Genomic DNA, 18,657 nt, shown 5'->3' with positions numbered 1-18,657 from the left:
CAACCTAAAAAGTTTCGAACCACATGAAGCCGGAGTCAGACAGGTGCTTATGCCCCGACAAGGTAAGGCTTAAACCGTCGACAAAAGTTTCAAAATTACGACACATAATAAAAAATGATCAATATAACGCTGTTTATATTGCGCTATGTTACGTTAGACGACGCTTTCTTGAGCATGCTACACGTGAAATTTCATGCGGATGTTTGTGACTGTGAGTTCTGGAATGTCTGGGAGGTTGTCAATGAAAAAAATGGCTAAGAAGCAAGCGAGCTGGTGAAGATGATGCATAATGTAAAACCTCGAGACCAGGGAACACGAGACTTCGTGTTGTGTCTGTCCTTTGTCTGTCCCCTCGGAAGTTGTGTTCTTCTCTCAGGAGTCAAGGTCCCTTCGCAGCAATAATGCCTTTTCTCTTTCTTTCTGTCTCTCTCCTGTCCTGACTTGTTGTGTCCCATGTGATGCTCTACTGAATGTCACAATGCCGCCATGTGACACGACATTCTCATGTGACTTGACATTAGTGCGAGAGTGTGACAATTAAAAAGCGATAAAAAACCCTGCCGTTTGGCGGTATATTTTAAAAAGCGATAAAAGCCCAGTGCAGGGGTGCTTCGTCCTTTTGTATCTCCAGCACTGGGGTTTTATCGCTTTTAAATTGTGGCAGTTATCCAGCCACAGTAACAATGACGGCAACAACGATTTTTAAAAAAGTTTGTTATTAATATACGGTACGTACCGAGTGACATCGGCTGGGCACGTTGGCGTCACCATTCCGCAAGTCGCCTTTATTCACGCGGTGTCGTAGTTCTTATAGGTCAAGTTAGTTTAGGTTTCGTTAGTGCAAGTTAGCTTGGTTTGCAACATGAGACAGTAATTGATGTTCCGAGGCTGGAACAACATCGAAAGGACAAATACGTACAAAGCCTAAAGTGCCTAAGAAATTAACGATGAAAGATGGATAAGCCACTGAAAAGGTTAGTCTGCTGTAGGACTCGAACCCAGGGCAAATCGAGAAGATATCGGCTTATTTATTTATTTATGGTTTGAGTCCTGCAGCTGGCTAACCTTTTCAGTGACCTCCATTTCTCATCGTTACTTTCCAAATCATGTAGCAAGTTAGTACATCTCTAGGTCATAGGTTCCGTTAGTTGAGGTAATTGAGTCTAGTTCCTCATATCATGGACTGTCCGGCGTACGTCTAGCCACAGCAGGTGTTGCAACATGCCCCACATGAGGAGGGTTCCATCTTTTTTGCTCATTTTCAAAATTGCTGTCAAGAGTGAACATATCGTCCCTCACCACTCCTGTGTCCCATAATAGCTGGGTCATTCCATGCCAAACGTCCCAGACATTGCGCTCGACCATCCCTGATTTCTTTCAAATAAATTGTGGTTGATTGTTCAGATGCAGCCAATGTACTCCCGGCTTATTTTTGCCGCAAAATTTTTGTTCGTGCCATGGCCGCCTCTTGAAGAGTGCGATTTGATACGTAACCTACTTGTCGAAAAAAAATTCTAACAAAATAGCTTTTGCGCGAATTTCAACCAAATCTCTTCTGAGTGAAGAGAAAGCATAATACTTTCGTGCCAAGACCAGTTGAAGGTTGATGGACACTTTTTATCGAGAGTTTATGCCCCGAGAAAACTGAAAAATTTCGGGAACTTTTGGAATGTTTTACGAAACTCCGCAATGTTTTCAGAGCTATTTAAACTGTTCAGCTCTGCAGTGTAGGAGGTGTTAAAAATATTTTGAGGCGCGCAGACTTGGAAGAGTACTCAGAAAGAAATCATGGGATTCAGATTTTTTTTTTACCTCCAAAAGATACCACGGTGCAAAAGTACCGAGTTAAGTTACAAGTTACCAAAAAAAAAAGAACTTAGTTACTGTAACGAGTTACGTTGAACACTGCATATCATATTTCTTCAGAAGGGTAACATCTAAGCAAGATTTCGCCAAGAACTTCTCACTGACACCTCTTCCGTCTCAACTGGGAACCCATTCGGACATAGTCGACCCTCTGAGAAACAGTGAGTCGGAGCTTCCATCAGTACCCCGTTAATGGCAGTGATGGCCAGTAGCTAACAACATGTAGTTAAACTACCTGATTGTAGTTAAAAAGTAGTTATCAACTACTTGCAGAAATGTGGTGGCAACTACTAGTTAAACTGCTATTTTGAGTAGTTAAATACAGTAGTTAGGTTACTGAAAGCGCCAACTACTTCCGATTTTGCCGCAAGCTTTACGGCACGATTGTGCTTCCGACTTTTACCTCGAGCTACTTGTTTGACGAGAGCTTACGTGCAGAGCAATTGTGTCGTGCATGTGTACTAAATCTTCACTTTTAATGCTTGTCTAGTGAAGCCTCATTTGCTGCGAAATAATTCTGCAACTTAGTTTATCGCGCAGGCACAGAAAGAATCTCGCCGCAAGCTTTGCATTTGACGATGTAGCAATGGCTTCAGCCAAAATTTATCATTGCTCGTGATTCATATTTAGGTGTCCAAGAACACTACGAGGGATTGATGTTGATGGACAACATTAAGTAGTTATAGATGTAGTTAAACTACATTGCAGTAGCTAAAGAAGTAGTTTTAACTACTCCCCTGAACAGTAGCTGAACTACTAGTTAATCTACTTAATTGCAAAGTAGTTAGTGGCCATAACTGGTTGGTGGTTTTCATGTTCTGTGAGCGTACGAAAACCGTCGTTGTATTTGTTTCAATCCCGGACTCAATTTTCTCTTCCCTGTAATGTATACGGGATAAGGACAGCAATAAAGAGGAAGCAAGAGGTACTTGTGCCTACGAGCCATCACCTGCCAGCCCCTTTGGAATCAGGACTCCAAGAAATGCAGCTCTCCGCAGAGTTCAGCGGTCAGCCCGTGAGGGTGAAATCAGAACCACCTGATGTAGCATCATGCCTACCAGAAGAGGGCCAGGTACATCAACAGCACTGCAAAGAGTATCCATCAGGAGGTGATGCATATGGTAAAGTCCTGGTAAATTATACAGTCAAGTGGGGAATGCTTTATAGATAAAGTATGACTCTTTTGGGTTAAAGGCCTGAAACGAATTCGAGATGCAAAAAAAAAAAAAAAAATGTCCGCTCTCACGGTTCCCACTGGTCCTTGAAACCCTTCAACGGTCTAGAATTTGAAAATGCAATTTTGAAGGTTTAGAAAACCCTGGCTTTCTCACCCTTTTATTCTCGCGGAGCTGGTTGGGCAAATTCCACTTATCTGCGGTTTTGAACTATGCGTAGTTTCAAACCCACAGGCGCTAGCACTTCTTGCAATAGGAATCTAACCATTCAAAACAAAACAATTCAAAATAAATTAATTCGCACAACGCTACCGTGTAGAAGTAAACCACACTGAAAACACACAGCCATGACTGGTGCACTCATATTATACGCGTGCCACATCTCTGCACTCTACGGTCGTAGCCGTTACCAAACGGGATGATGGCACGCTGCTCCACGTACAGCCCATAGCTTACTGCTTTTGTGTTCTGAAGATTGATGTGCTTACGGTAGACGTGATGCAGCAGGCCGCATACAGGCAACACCGCAGAGTGTGCTACGAGCCCTGGGAAAAGTGCCCACCCCTCCCGCTAGGGGATTTGCTTGTGGAGCCCCCTATAGGTGCTGCACGAGGCCCATGACCGTCCCAAGTCCAAAACCCTTTCATCCAACAGCCCTTACCCACGCTTCATCTCATGCACTATTGGCCATGGCGGCGCCCCTACATTTCGTCACTGGCGACAGGGCACACTACTAGCTGGAATATAGTTGAACTGGGTTGATGAAAGGTACGGAGGGGGTCATCATGTGAGAGAACTGATGTTCTGAGGCTGGAACAACATAGAAGGGACAATCACATACAAGGCCTCAAGTTGCCTAAGAAATTAACGATGAAAGGTGAAAGTTACTGAAAAGGTCAGCCGCCTGTAGGACTCGAACCCACATCTTCTGGATTACCGTGACTGAGACGTCATCATGTGACTTTAAGATTTGCAGTGTCGCTTACTTCTCTCTTTTCTTGTTTTACTACAGGAGTGACAGCTGGGACGTGTGACATTAAAGAAGAACCTCGAGAGGAATCCTCGAAGGAACATCCGGTTACGGAAGTGAAAACGGAGCCTTACAATGTTGCAATCTCGACAGAACAGGACCAAATGGGACACAACTGTCATTCAACATCAGAAGGTAAATACAAAATGGTCGAGGACTTTCAATCAACATCAAACTTAATAGCGTGACAAAAAGAGGGATACAACAGAAATGCATTTTAGTTTTCTCTCTGACAGACACGCATCGACTTTCTAGCACACTCCCTGTTCTATGAAGGATTCTCAAAGTGGGCAAAGTAGACGCGGAGATTCTTGATCCAATTTCGTATCACTATTTAACCTCAATATAAGGAAATAGAAAATGACCAAGTTGCTGTTTCCACAAAAAGGGCAGATGTTTTCTGGAGAAAGCAACATGCTCCTGTATGGGCCTCGATTAGTCTTGTTCTGTTTGTTGTACCCGATCCCCCAGGGGTACACGACCCAAATCACGCACGTGTATTTGCTTTCAAGATCTGGCTCTGACGACTTTTGATTTGACTGCTAACATAACCCAGAAAAGTTGTAGGTATTGCGATAATCGCAGCTCTGAATTATGTAAGCTCTCGGCACATTTCCGGGTTGTCGCCTGGGGGTTCGCGAAAAGTGGGGGGCGTCGCCCCTCAAGTTTTTGGTTAGCAGTTTTATAGGAAGAAAATGTCATAAAGATCAAGCCTGAAAAAGAGTTCGGCCTCATCCACAGATCGTCAAAAATGCCATTTTGTCCACCACAAAGAAAAGAAACACAGCGGCTGGAATGGGCCAAAGAACATGCAAAGTTATCTGAACATGAACACACACATACACAAAAAATCGAAAATACGTTTTCGGTTTCCCTCCGAATCACGTAATTTTGTTTCAGTTTTCATTTCGTTCCGGTTCGCCCAGAAATGAAGCTTTCTTTTTGTTTTCGGTTCAGGTTTCAGTTTTCCTCGGTTTTTGTAACCCAGATTCTTAGCTCAGTAACTTAGGAAGAAGCCCTTCAGCGGAGTTGCGTCAGCTCAGGTAGCAGATCTTGAGTGGCTTCTTCGAGACACTTAAGAAAGCCTCGATCGATTACAACCATATGAGCCCAGCCAGCTGAGATGTTGAATGTTCATCTTCCCAGTCGTTCTAAGCCTCCATCACCAGGATGGTTGTGTGCCAGAGTAAGGGCCGTGCACACCTGGGCTGCCAAGCAGCATTTACACTACAGAGACTGGTACATTCTAAGGGGAAAAAAAGGAGTCAAATGGGGAGTAATTGCAGCTTCTAGTCCCCAAGACGGCAATTACAGTGGAACCTCGTTAGCGCGTACACGCATAAGCCGTTGTTCCGGTTTAGAAGTAGTCATTCGGGTTCCCCGACCGAACACCCATTGAAGTCAATGCATTTCATGACCGCTTTACAGGTAGCATTTCTTGATGCCTGTGTCGCTTATCGCGTACCATTTTCGTTGGCCTGTTCATACGAAACCGGTCCTTGCGAACGCGGGGGAAAAAAAGTCTGTCGGCTTCTAGAACACGCGGCGATTGTTTCCGTAATCTTCCCCATATCTCCCCTTTCTTATCTGTAATCTCCTTCTTTCTGGGAGAAAGAATGGGGGTCATGACCTGGTAAGGTCATGCAGGACCACATGTCAGCTTGGGATCTTTCTTTCTTGGGACGCTGCCAGTAAGCGTGTTGTGCGCATAGCTCGGCGTTTCGGGCCTTCGAAGCTCACGATCACAATCATCTGATAAGGCGTGAGTCGGGCCCTGCTACAAACTCACGTGAAGGTCGACATGGCGTATCGGTGAGCTCGATCATGCCGCATATTAGTGCGCTCATCGGATAACATCACACCTGTAAACAGAGTAGGTGTGATGTTATCTCGTTCCTGCTGCAATATCGTACAATGGCCAAGCCTCGCGGTTTGAGCGTAAAGGCACGTAAAGGAGAAGGTCGCGACATCAGCCGAGTTGACGGACGACGACATTATCGCCGCTGTTGCTCCCGAAACGGCGTCCAACTCTGATGGTGACGACGTGCCGTGCCGAGGCCAGCGCGTCGCTCAACAAAAATCACGGATTTCTGCGTTTAAGCGTGAAGTAAAGATTGTGGCTTTTGTAACGGCGTGAATTGGTGGCTTCTATAACGGCCTGCGTTTTTCGGGTTTCTCGTGACGATAAGTGACATAATTAGTAATTTTCGGTTATGACGTGGTACCGCTTTGCACGTACTTTTCCCGCGTCCTCGCCAGGTACGCGCTAACGAGGTTCCACTGTACTCCATATTGCACGCACACACCAACACATTAGCCATGTGCACCTCCGTACACATCCATAGACAGCCTGACACAGCACATGTTTGCACAGTGTCGCAGCGAGTCTGAAAAGTGTCCCATTACTTCTCCACCAGAATGATAAGATGGAAGAGAAGGGTCTGACATATGACATCTGTCCCCCTGCAGTCTTACCATCTGGGAGTGACGAGAGCCACGTGTCAAAGCGTACTGATGAGGAGCCAAGCAAGTCCGATCTCTGCCAGGGCACGAGTCTGGGGTGTCACAGGCGAACATATATAAACGAGAAACCGCACAAGTGTGACCTCTGCCTGGCAGAGTTCAGCTGGATTGCGCACCTGCGACTTCACAAGCGAGCGCACACTGGCATGAAGCCACACAAGTGCGACGGCAGCCCGTCAGAGTTCAGCCAGAGCTACCAGCTACAGCATCACAAGGAGAGAAACTCGGGCGAGAAGCCATACAAGTGCCATCTCTGTCCTGCAAAGTACAGCCATAGTAGGAGCCTGAGATATCACAAGCAAACACACACGGGCAAAAAGCCACACAAGTGCGACGTCTGCCCTGCGGAGTTCATCCGGAACGATCAACTGCTGCTTCACAAGCGAACGCACACGGACGAGAAGCCATACAAGTGCGATGTCTGCCCTGCAGAGTTCAGGCACAGTTCGAGCCTGTCATATCACAGGCGGACGCACACGGGCGAGAAGCCCTACAAGTGTGATGTCTGTCCAGCAGTGTTCAGACAGAGTGGGAACCTAAAGCAGCACAAGATGGTACACACGGGTGAGAAGCCATACAAGTGCGATGTCTGCCCTGCAGTGTTCAGCCAGGGCAGGAACCTACAGCGGCACAAGAGGGTACACACGGGTGAGAAGCCATACAAGTGTGATGTCTGTCCAGCGGTGTTCACCCAGAGCGGGAACCTAAAGGAGCACAAGAGGGTACACACGGGTGAGAAGCCATACAAGTGTGATGTCTGTCCTGCAGAGTTCAGCCAGAGAAGGAGTCTACAGCTGCACAAGAGCATACACACTGACAAGAAGTCATTCAAGTGTGATGTCTGCCCTGCGGAGTTCAGTCAGAGAGGGCAGTTACAGCAGCACACATGGATGCACGCAGGCAAAAAGCCGCACAAGTGCGATGTCAGCCCTGCGGAGTTCAGCAGGGCCGGGAATCTACAGCAGCACATGCGGACGCACACGAGTGAGAAGCAGTACAAGTGCGACCTCTGTCCTGCAGAGTACAGGAACAGCTCGCGCCTGTCATATCACAGGTGGACGCACACGGGCGAGAAGCCATACAAGTGTGATGTCTGTCCAGCAGTGTTCAGCCAGAGGGGGAACCTAAAGACGCACAAGAGGGTACACATGGGTGTGAAGCCATACAAGTGTGATGTCTGTCCAGCGGTGTTCACCCAGAACAGGAACCTAAAGCTGCACAAGAGGGTACACACAGGTGAGACGCCATACAAGTGTGATGTCTGTCCTGCGGAGTTCAACCAGGGCAGGAGCCTAAAGCAGCACAAGAGGGTACACAAGGGCGAGAAGCCATACAAGTGTGATGTCTGTCAAGCGGTGTTCAGCCAGAGCGGGAACCTAACGCAGCACAAGAGGGTACACATGGGTGAGACGCCATACAAGTGCGATGTCAGCCCTGCGGAGTTCAGCGGGCAGGAGCCTAAAGCAGCACAAGAGGGTACACAAGGGCGAGAAGCCATACAAGTGTGATGTCTGTCCAGCGGAGTTCAGCCAGAGCGGGAGTCTACAGCTGCACAGGAGGGTACACACGGGTGAGAAGCCATACAAGTGTGATGTCTGTCAAGCGGTGTTCAGCCAGAGCGGGAACCTAACGCAGCACAAGAGGGTACACATGGGTGAGACGCCATACAAGTGCGATGTCAGCCCTGCGGAGTTCAGCGGGCAGGAGCCTAAAGCAGCACAAGAGGGTACACAAGGGCGAGAAGCCATACAAGTGTGATGTCTGTCCAGCGGAGTTCAGCCAGAGCGGGAGTCTACAGCTGCACAAGAGGGTACACAAGGGCGAGAAGCCATACAAGTGTGATGTCTGTCCAGCGGAGTTCAGCCAGAGCGGGAACCTAAAGCAGCACAAGAGGGTACACACGGGTGAGACGCCATACAAGTGTGATGTCTGCCCTGCAGTGTTCAGCCAGGGCTGGAGCCTAAAGCAGCACAAGAGGGTACACATGGGTGAGAAGCCATTCAAGTGCGATGTCAGCCCTGCGGAGTTCAGCGGGCAGGAGCCTAAAGCAGCACAAGAGGGTACACAAGGGCGAGAAGCCATACAAGTGTGATGTCTGTCCAGCGAAGTTCAGCCAGAGCGGGAGTCTACAGCTGCACAGGAGGGTACACACGGGTGAGAAGCCATTCAAGTGCGATGTCTGCCCTGCAGTGTTCAGCCAGGGCTGGAGCCTAAAGCAGCACAAGAGGGTACACATGGGTGAGAAGCCATTCAAGTGCGATGTCTGTCCTGCAGTGTTCAGCCAGGCCGGGAGCCTAAAGCAGCACAATAGGGTACACACGGGTGAGAAGCCATGCAAGTGTGATGTCTGCCCTGCGGAGTTCAGTCAGAGAGGGCACTTACAACAGCACATGCGGACCCACACAGGCGAGAAGCCATACAAGTGCGATCTCTGTCCTGCAAAGTTCACCCGCAACACGACACTGAGAAAGCACAAGCAGAAGCACACGGGCAAGGAGCCATAGAAGTGCAATTTCTGTCCTGCAGAGTTAAACCTGGAGTAAGCACCTGCAGGTCTGTAATTGGATACACCGAGGCAAAAAGCGATACAAGTGCGATGTTTGCCCTGCAGTGTTCAGCTAGAGAGGGACGCTACAGCTTTACAATCCGACACCTACGGGCACGAAGCCATGCAAGTGCGATGGGAGTTCAGCCGGAGCGGCAGCTTACAGCAGCACAAGCGATCTCCGCGATCTCCGTCCTGCACAGTTGAGGCACAGCCCGGGCCTGTCGAATAACAGGCAGACACACACGGGCGAGAAGACAAGTGCGATGTCCACCCAGCAGTGTTCAGCCAGAGCAGGAACCTACAGCTTTGCAGGCAGTCACAAACGGTTGAAAAGCCATACAAGTGCGATCTTCTGTGCTGCAGTGTTTAGCCATAGTGTGAGCCTGTTGAATCCATCGGTTGTCATTTTGGGCTGCAGAATTCACAACCACAACGATCTGATAAGTGAGGCGTGAGGCCAGCCGCGGGCTATGAACTGTCGCAGGGGTCCACATAGCCTACTCACCATCGTGCTACTTGTTAGCGCACTCACAGGATAACATCATACTTGCCACAAAAGCCTGAGTAAATTTTATTATTGCCCATATCTGGTCACAAGCGTAACGTCATCTGATGGGCTTGCTAATATGTGGCATGATCGAGCTCAGTAATGCGCCACGTGGGCCTTCATATCAGTCGCACACGGCTGCACTCATGGCTTATTAGATGATTGCAATCGTGAGTTCGGCAGCCTAAAATACTAGGATACACACAGGCGAGAAGCAGTACAAGTATGATCTCTGTCCTGCCGAGTTCAACAAGAGCAGGAAGCTGTGGAATCAGAGCAATAGGTGGAGACACGAGGGCGTGAAGCCGTACAAGTGCGATATCTGTCCTGCGGACCTCAGCCAGAGCAAGGGTCTGTCGTATTACGTGTGAAAACACGTGCGCAAAAAGTCCTACAAGCGTGAACTCTGTCCTGCAAGGTTGAGCCATGGCACAAACCCACAGCACTGCATGCGGGCTAGAAGCTATACACCAGTGCTATATCTGCCGCGCAGAGTTCGGCCAGGTGACGAACCTGAACAATCGTAACTGGACGCACATGGCTGAGAAGCCGAATAGGTGAGCCTCCTCTGCTGCAGGGTGTGCTTAAAGAATGGATTGTGTCGTCACAAGCAGATGCGTTCGACTGAGGACCTCTATAAGTCTGATGTGTGTGTGTCCTGCAGAATTCAGCCACAGTGTGTGCCTGGGACATCACATGTAGACTCGAACAGGTGCAAGGCCATACTGGAGCATTCTCTGTGCTGCAGCCTTGAAGGACAGCACAAACCTGCAGTGTTACCAGAGGGTGTGCATGGGTGTGAAGCCATATAAACGCAACATCTGTCGTGCAGAGTTCATTCACTTGATGAACAGACACAGGCCAGAGAACAAAACAGCTGCAGGAAACCGGGGCCTGTGGCTTCGCACGTAGCCACGAGAGACAATGAAACCATGAAAGTACAGAGGCCATGTACCCGTACATGTGAAAGAGTTTGTTCAGTTAAGTGTCAGTTCTGTTGTGTCGCATATGTCCTCGTGTCCAGGAAAAAAAGCTCTCGGAAAACCCCAACTCAAGATCATTGTTTTCATTGATGTCGATCAAGTGAACAAGTGAAACAAATACGAGACAATAATTATTTCGTGCAATCATTTTCTAAGACAGGCGAGAAATATTTAAATCTTCTCCACAGAGGAAATCAACGGACACAACTTATACATCCTGCATACATAGTTCCCAACTCGGAGAATACTTTTATTTATACCAATCGAGTGAAAACCTGAAACAAAGTCTAAACTACAATTAATTCGGGCAGTCAACTTCTAAGCAAGCAGCATGAATACACCACAGAGTCAGTTAAGAAACTTGTCTTATCTAGTTAACAAACAGGATGAACAGATTCGAATAGTAAATTCAGAGAGGAAAGACGCCGACCAATAAACCTCCCATGCACTCCCATCAAGTCTATGCCTATAAGGAAGGGGGAGATTGTCGCATGGTGATAGAACAATTTAAAGCACACGTTTTTTCATACAGGTCATATATTTTTGTAAATCAGTTGCGATAATTCTTGTGGCGTCATGGGCAGGATATTAATAGCATTCTAAACCTGACAGCATAGCAGGTTTTCAAACGATAAAATGAGTACAGATATGCTTTAATGAAGTGTAGGATCACACTAGAAAACAGAACAAAAAAGGGGTCGTCATTGAAGAGATGGATGGACTTTTCGTGGGAGGATGTGATAAAAAAACTACTTTGAAAATGAAGACCTTGAAGTGATTCCACTGTATTGCATTCCATTGCATTGCATTTCGATACGTCATAGACATGGTTGTATTCGGAGATATGGTAGAAATTACAGAATTGAAAGTGCAAGAATTTGTATGCCGAATCAACAATAGTAAAACGATCTGCACTGCAAGATTGGAAGGACCACTAGGATTCATGGTGGAAGTTTTGAGGTCAGCTGATGGAGAATTGAAGTACTGGACATCAAGTGCAATCGTAATCATTGCAAAGGGGCATTGCATTCATCAATAAAGCAGTGAGATCAAATTATCATATACAAGTGGTCTATATCGCACGACTCATTGTAGATATGCTAAAAATACATCTAGCTATTGACATGGAAAGTACATAAAAAGCCTTATCACGTGATATGTTCCACTACCACGGCTATGCATTTAGTTTCTGTCAGCTCTTGCAATAATATCGAGTGAGCAGAAGTTCAATATTGTTGTACAAGGTCTAACGTATCAACACTTATTGAAACTCAACGACCATACCAGCTGCGGTGGACCAGTGGACAATTTTCATCTCATACCCTCTTGTACGTCATTCAAGAATCTTTCTACAAACAAAGTAAACATCAATAGGAGATTGCGCAACCGTGCACAAGTTCGTGGCAACCAAATGAAAGTTAGTGATGCAATACATGTATCGCGAAATCGTATCGATTGCATTAATCAACGCTGGATTCAGGCGACCCATAATAAGACACCACTATATGGTGTATTCTCAATTTATCAATCGAGACAAGCGAAAACACACAGCGGTCACACCGTCTGCTATGAAATGAGAATCGTGGCATTTTGACTGTCATGAACGCACATTTTCTTATCATGTGTACAGCTTTTGTCTGTGGATCACATGTGCCTGAAGTGGGCATTCGTGAGTGAGCATGGAATGGCAGGGAAAAGCGTTACGTAGTATTCCGTAAATTAGGCTGCATTCGTGGATGCTGAATGAAATAATTTCAGCTGGTATAAGCATTGGTCATATACAGATTCTGCAGGACTAACACGGGCTTCCTGTTATTATGAAAGTCAAAACAACACTTGTAGGTGGTGCTTTATTTCTACACTGACTATAGTTACTCTTCTCATCTGTCACCTAGTCCCCTGACTGTGTACTTCGTTTGAGGTTTAACGTTTCGATTGTTTATTGCGTCGTTCGAACAGAGTCCACTTTCAGGAACTTGCATGAATTGGGCTCGTCATGAAGGACATGCTGTGGTTCCTGTTTCTTTGTGTTTTCTTCGCATTCGTGTGAAATCCACTGTCTGTTGAATATAGTGAGGATGGGAGTTGCAAGCATCTGAGAATGAAGGATCCCTTTCGACATTGGAAAAGACTGTTCACTTTTGGGAGGGCAAATCCAGCTGAAAAAGACAGTCCTTGTTATTCATTTTCTGCTTATAAAAACACAAGTGACTCCTGGCCAGGATGTCGAAGCGTAAAAAGTGTTTTCGGTTCGCAGAAAACGGTTCGGTTCTTGTCGAGCTCCTGAGTAAAAACAAATAACCTCTGGGCCTTCCGTGTCAAAGTCCGACACTTTACCTCGCAGGAAGTGCCAGAGTAAGGGGGCAAGCCACTTTAAACATGGGGCATCAGTAGTGCACAAGGTGGGCTATTTGCGCAGTCGGAAGCGAGCAGCGTGACAGGGAATGCAGCGCGATCAAGTTTTTCAAAAAATCGTCAATCAGAGATGCGCCTGTACCGGTATGCCCTCCTAATTTCCGATTTCCGAAATTCCAGGAGCAAGAGCAAGCACTGGTTTGCTCCACGTAAAGGACCAGCCCAGAGGCATTTGTGATCAGGACTCTTCGGGTTGTACTTCTTCAGAGGCACAGTTCAAGATCAGCACAATGACTGTTGAACCACAGTTCGACAACGCTCTACTGGTCAATACGGAAGGTCGACCCACTGAGGGACTTTCAGACCAGAGCGAGCCATGTGCACTTGCATACACATCGAAAGACAGCCTGAAACAGCACGTGTTTGCACAGTGTCACAGTGAGTCTGAAATGTGTGCCGTTACTTCTCCACCGAATGATCAGATGGGAGATGAGAGTCTTACGTATGACATCTGTCGCCCTGCATTCGCACCGACTGGGAGTGATGAAAGCCACGTGTCAAAGCGTACTAGCAAGAAGTCATGTAAGCCCGATCTCTGCCCTGGACAGTCCCACCTGAGGAGGAGCCTGCAGTGCCACAAGCGAGCACAGACGGGAGACAAGCCGGACAAGAGTGGTATCTGCCCCGCGAAGCTCAGCCAGATTACGCACCGGCGGCTTCACAAGCGCACACAGACAAGCGAGAAGCTGTACAAGTGCAATGTGCGCCCTGCGGAGTTCAGTCTGAGAGGGAAACTGCAGCAGCACAAACGGACACACACAGGCGAGAAGCCATACAAGTGCGATGTCTGCCCAGCACAGTTTAGTCAGAGCACTAACCTACGGAAGCACAAGCGGATACACACAGGCGAGAAGCCATACAAGTGCGATGTCTGCCCTGCTAAGTTCAGCCAGAGCAGTAACCTAAGGCGACACAAGCGGACACACACGGGCGAGAAGCCGCACAAGTGCTGTGTTTGCCATGCTAAGTTCAATGAAATTGTGACCCTACAGCGTCATGAACGAACACACACAGGCGAGAAGCCATACAAGTGTGATGTCTGTCCTGCTACGTTCAACCAGAGCAGTAACCTAAGGCGACACAAGCGGACACACACGGGCGAGAAGCCGCACAAGTGCTGTGTTTGCCATGCTAAGTTCGGTGAAATTTCGACCCTACAGCATCATGAACGGACACACACAGGAGCACCAGGAAACGATCTTATGAAGGTCATCTTGGAAGGCAATTTGTTCTGACGAACTTGATACATGACGATAAATGACGCTATCATCAGCAAATATGCGAATACGAGATGTCAATCCAGATGGAAGGTCATTAATTTAAATGAGAAATAACAGGGCGCCAATAACCGAACCCTGGAAGATTTTGGAAGTTACTCGGTCTAATGAGGGCGGGAAATCGTTAACAAACACGAACTGCTTTCTGTTACTTAAAAAGTTCCGTATCCATGTAAGAATCCATAAGGTATCCATATCCTCCTCCTTTTTCATCGTCATGCCTCTATCATTCCTGTTACTACTGTCACTCACACGCTCTTCACTTTTTTATTTATTTTATCTATTTATTTAATTACTTACCTCATATGCTCGAGGGCTTTACATGATAGGTGGGAAAATAAAGCGACACAGAATTACATTTTTATGAAATTCTGTGCCGGTTTATTTCTATTATTTTTAGAACTAACGACCGACTACCGGAACGACCGACCGGAACTACCGACATATTCATTCGACATATTCATCACTAGAGAGACTTTTGAGCACCTCAAACTTTCTTGATGTCCACCCTACTACACCCTTCCAAATACTGCCTCCGGTTCCTCCTCTAACCTGGCTTTCGTCATCTTCAGCATCCTGCTTGTTCTCATGATGAACCTGATGAAAGACTGCACTTTCTTCCTCAAGTGCCCGCTCATTTCCTTATCTGCTTTTTCCGCAATATTCTCCCGCATTTCTACCGAATTTTTATTGCCACCATGCGCATCCGCCGAATTTTTCACATCCTCAGCGACACCGTCGTTCCCCTCCATGTCCGTGTTTCCAAAACAAGGAAAATTCTCGTCGGAAATCCACGGAGTGTGAGCAGGATCAGAAGCTCCTCCCCACGCCGAAACTCTAAGGTCGGCAGGGACGTTCCGTTTCCTCTCCTTTTCTGCCGTACACTTCCCACATTCTCCTTCATAGAAGGAGAGATACCACCGTCATCTAAGGGTCTTACAGTCACACTCAGCACACCTTCGTGTAACCCCGTGGTAGAGACATTCAACGCGTGTCCCTCTCACCGTCAAAAAGCTGGGTAGTTCCCCTCTAAGCTCCATGAGAAGGAATTCCGTACCCATCTCGCAGTCCTCGTGGTCACCACTGTACTTCTCCTTCTGTGTTTGAATTACAACTCTGTATTGCCTCAGTTCCTTCTCTAAGTCTGTGTGAGGATAACCAATCGGGTACCTGAACACCGTGACCCTCTTCGTCTTTACTCCCAAATCAAAGACATCAACTTTACTCCCCCCAATCACAACCGATCCCTCCTCCTAAAGCAACCTGACTGCTTCCAAATCATTCATTACCACCTCATAATAACCGCACCTTTTATTCTGCCCACCACGAACTTTACCAGGCGCTGCAAGTTTAAATTCATCCAATACATCTTTTCCAAAGTAACGCTGAGGTGCTCGCACTTTGAACACCAACACACATTTGTTGTCGCACAATTTATCATAGCCCGTTCTCTCAAACTGAAGACACGGCTTCGCACCCTGTTATTCAACAAAACAGTTCCAGTTACAAGGAACGAACGTGAAAAAATTTAAAGGAAATAGTTCCACTAGGCCTAACAGAGCAGCGACAGTGCATGCCTTCGTATTGCCAACTGTAGGATGGGACAAATGAAAGCTTGTTCACATCACATTTCAAAAACAGTACTGCTCTCGCCCTAAAGCGAAGAGCAGTGCACGTCTTGCCACCTCGTCGTATTCATATACCGTTGTATTCTCATCAAGCAGGAGAATTACCTATGGAGGCTCTTTCGTGTATTGTCATCAAACAGCAGACCTACGTATGGAGGTAGTCCCCTTTGGACAGACACTAACTTTACGTTGCAGTCCCACAAGCTAGATAACAACATTCTCTAGGAGAGTTCGCTTTTCGTACTGAGTATATACCAAGCCAACAATCCAAACACCGAGGTGTCGCTGTGGAGTGCAGTACAGTCCTACGAGCTGGCTAGAACATGATATGCAACTCACCCTGAACGTGGCGGAGAAGACGAGTACACATCAGCCAGCGGCGAGAGCACTCCACAAGACAATACAGTGCTTCCTCACGGACAATGTTGCTACGAGGACAGCCCTGCCCTGACAGCCTGAAATATAGCTGCGTCTCCGAAGTCTGGGCCACCGAAAGCGAGTCGGCAACGACAGATCCAGATTTGAAAGTTGAGCTCGGTAATTAATAAAGCCAATTGTTTACGCGGAACGCGCGGAACAGGCAACGGTTCCAGGAATTGTACGGTGGCCCAGGCGACAGTCGACAGCTGAAATATCTGGGTTACTCCACGCCACAGCAAAAGAGGGAGATGACAACGCCTGAAACAGTGCTGCTATTTCACACGTCCCGCAAGACGTGCAACCGTCAGAGCGAGAGATGTGAAAACGGTGTAGTCGCTCACGAAGAGGAAGAACATCGTGGCCCAACTTCCACTGAAAACTGGCGCGGCGGGCATCTAGCCAGCCCGCACTGATTCGACGCCAAGACAGCTACGTCAGAACCGAAGGAACGGGGGGACCAGTCTCCAACTCCCGGAGTGTGTATTGTTGCTAACGCGAAATTCTACTAACTCCTACTAACGCTGGACGTGACTGTTGTTAACGCGAAATTCGGGTCTGGCGACTGTTACATATCATAAGCGCCAGTCATCCAACTATGTTGGTGTGGCGGATGCGTTTAGAATAAAAATGCTGCTGCTCTCATAGCGGAACGCGATGACGACGACGCCTGAGTTAACTGGTGCCGGTGGCACAGTTCTGTGAAATATTCTGGCTAGGATCATGCCCAGGAACACGACCATGTCAGTCCGACAACGCCGAGCTCTTTTACCACCACCACCATCTAGGAACGCGTGTCTTGCGGTGGCAGTTTGAATCAGTGGTGTCGTCATGGTAACGACTCCTAGGAACCACAAGCCGCTCTAGCACCAGGCCACTACCAGGTAAGCGGGAAAGTGATGGGGAAATCAACAAACTTAAAGGGACCATGATAATTTCCGTGAATAGCGAATACTCTGCAGGACAACTTTCTCATGATCATTCACTATCGAGTAGACACATCGACCTCTAACTGTATTCAGTACAACTGGGGCGGAGTTATCGGGCAAAAATAGCAGGGCGTGACTGCTGGATAATTGGCTTTGAAATGGGCTTACTTCATAGCCATCTAATCCTCTCAGCCAACAGTGAACGACGAGGAGCACAGACGCCGCGGGTCCATGTGGGTGTACCATACGCCTTATTCTGGTCAAAAGACACCAGTACCGCGGGTTGCTGACGGCTGTGCGCCCCTGTGTGTGCAAGTTGATTGACAGTCCAGGAGGGGCACAGACCTGACAGGGGGAACTACAAGATACAGGACTAAGGAAATTACAACTATTACAGCGGCATTCACCGCAAATACGCAATTCGGGTCTGCCGACTGCTATATGTCATCAGTACCAGTAAGCCAACTTTGCTGGTGTGGCGGGGGCGTTCAGAAAATGTTATGGCGGGCTAGAAGATTCCTGACTCCTGACCCCAAGCAGTACGAGATGACCATGACGCCTCAGTTAACTGATGCTGATTCGTTGAAGATCGTGTACTCATCTTCCAAAACGTTCCCTAACCATTTACTCCGTTTGTTGTCCGTATCTTGCCTATTTCTCTCCTTGAATTGTATTGCCAAGTGTGTAGGATCGTACAAGCGAAGTCAACAGAGTGCATTGGCATCAAATGGAAGGGGGGCCAGAGGGGCCGGCTTCCTGTAGCATCTCATACAGACGCGAACAACATTCTGAATACCAACTCTCGCCCCAGCGACTAAGGCTGTTTCGCCATTCAACAACCCATATGACACTGGAAATCCGCAAGAGGGAGAACGACACGAGGATGTGGCCATTGTCTACCCGGAAGGGAATGTGAGAGGTCATCCAGAGGTGGTGAAACTCAACTGCTCCAAGCACCGCTCGCTCCCTGCAACCAACTCTGCGAATACCTGCGTTAACAAGCTGAATCACCTCCTGCATACTGCGGCTCTGCTGCGCATGCGCTCGTCGACATCGTGAAGTCGACTCCTGGTAATTTATTTCGACTACCAAGAGTACAATATGCCGCGTTTCCCGAGACATGGAGAGGGTAAACACCACGAACAGGGGTTCATTCAACAGCCGTCAGGCTATAGAGGCCTGCTACACGATGCCACAGTGCACTCAGCAACAAGCATTAACTAAAAGCATGTTCTGATGACTCCCTGTACTCGCAAAAGGGACAGCCGCTTGAAGTTGCACCAAAACGCGTAAAACGCTCACGCAGCTGCAAGACATAA

The 18,657-nt window shown here is 47.7% G+C and overlaps 2 protein-coding genes across 2 annotated transcripts; both read left to right on the top strand.

Annotated features, from left to right (window-relative positions):
- The first annotated feature begins 1,930 nt into the window (after window positions 1–1,930).
- On the top strand, window positions 1,931–8,104 carry LOC135371353 (zinc finger protein ZFP2-like). Its single transcript, XM_064605418.1, has 4 exons — window positions 1,931–2,027; window positions 2,767–2,987; window positions 4,054–4,206; window positions 6,541–8,104. Exons 2-4 carry the CDS (start codon window positions 2,849–2,851, stop codon window positions 8,100–8,102), a joined length of 1,854 nt encoding a protein of 617 aa, XP_064461488.1. The 5' UTR covers window positions 1,931–2,027; window positions 2,767–2,848; the 3' UTR covers window positions 8,103–8,104.
- Window positions 8,105–8,175: 71 nt separating this feature from the next.
- LOC135371355 (zinc finger protein 233-like) lies at window positions 8,176–9,297 on the top strand. Its single transcript, XM_064605419.1, has one exon. It carries the CDS (start codon window positions 8,604–8,606, stop codon window positions 9,096–9,098), a length of 495 nt encoding a protein of 164 aa, XP_064461489.1. The 5' UTR covers window positions 8,176–8,603; the 3' UTR covers window positions 9,099–9,297.
- The last annotated feature ends 9,360 nt before the right edge of the window (window positions 9,298–18,657 follow it).

Source organism: Ornithodoros turicata, unplaced genomic scaffold, assembly GCF_037126465.1.
Source record: "Ornithodoros turicata isolate Travis unplaced genomic scaffold, ASM3712646v1 Chromosome104, whole genome shotgun sequence".
Classification (NCBI taxonomy): domain Eukaryota; kingdom Metazoa; phylum Arthropoda; class Arachnida; order Ixodida; family Argasidae; genus Ornithodoros; species Ornithodoros turicata.
Note: the sequence above shows the minus strand (reverse complement) of the source record. Positions and strands in the feature narration are given on the sequence as shown.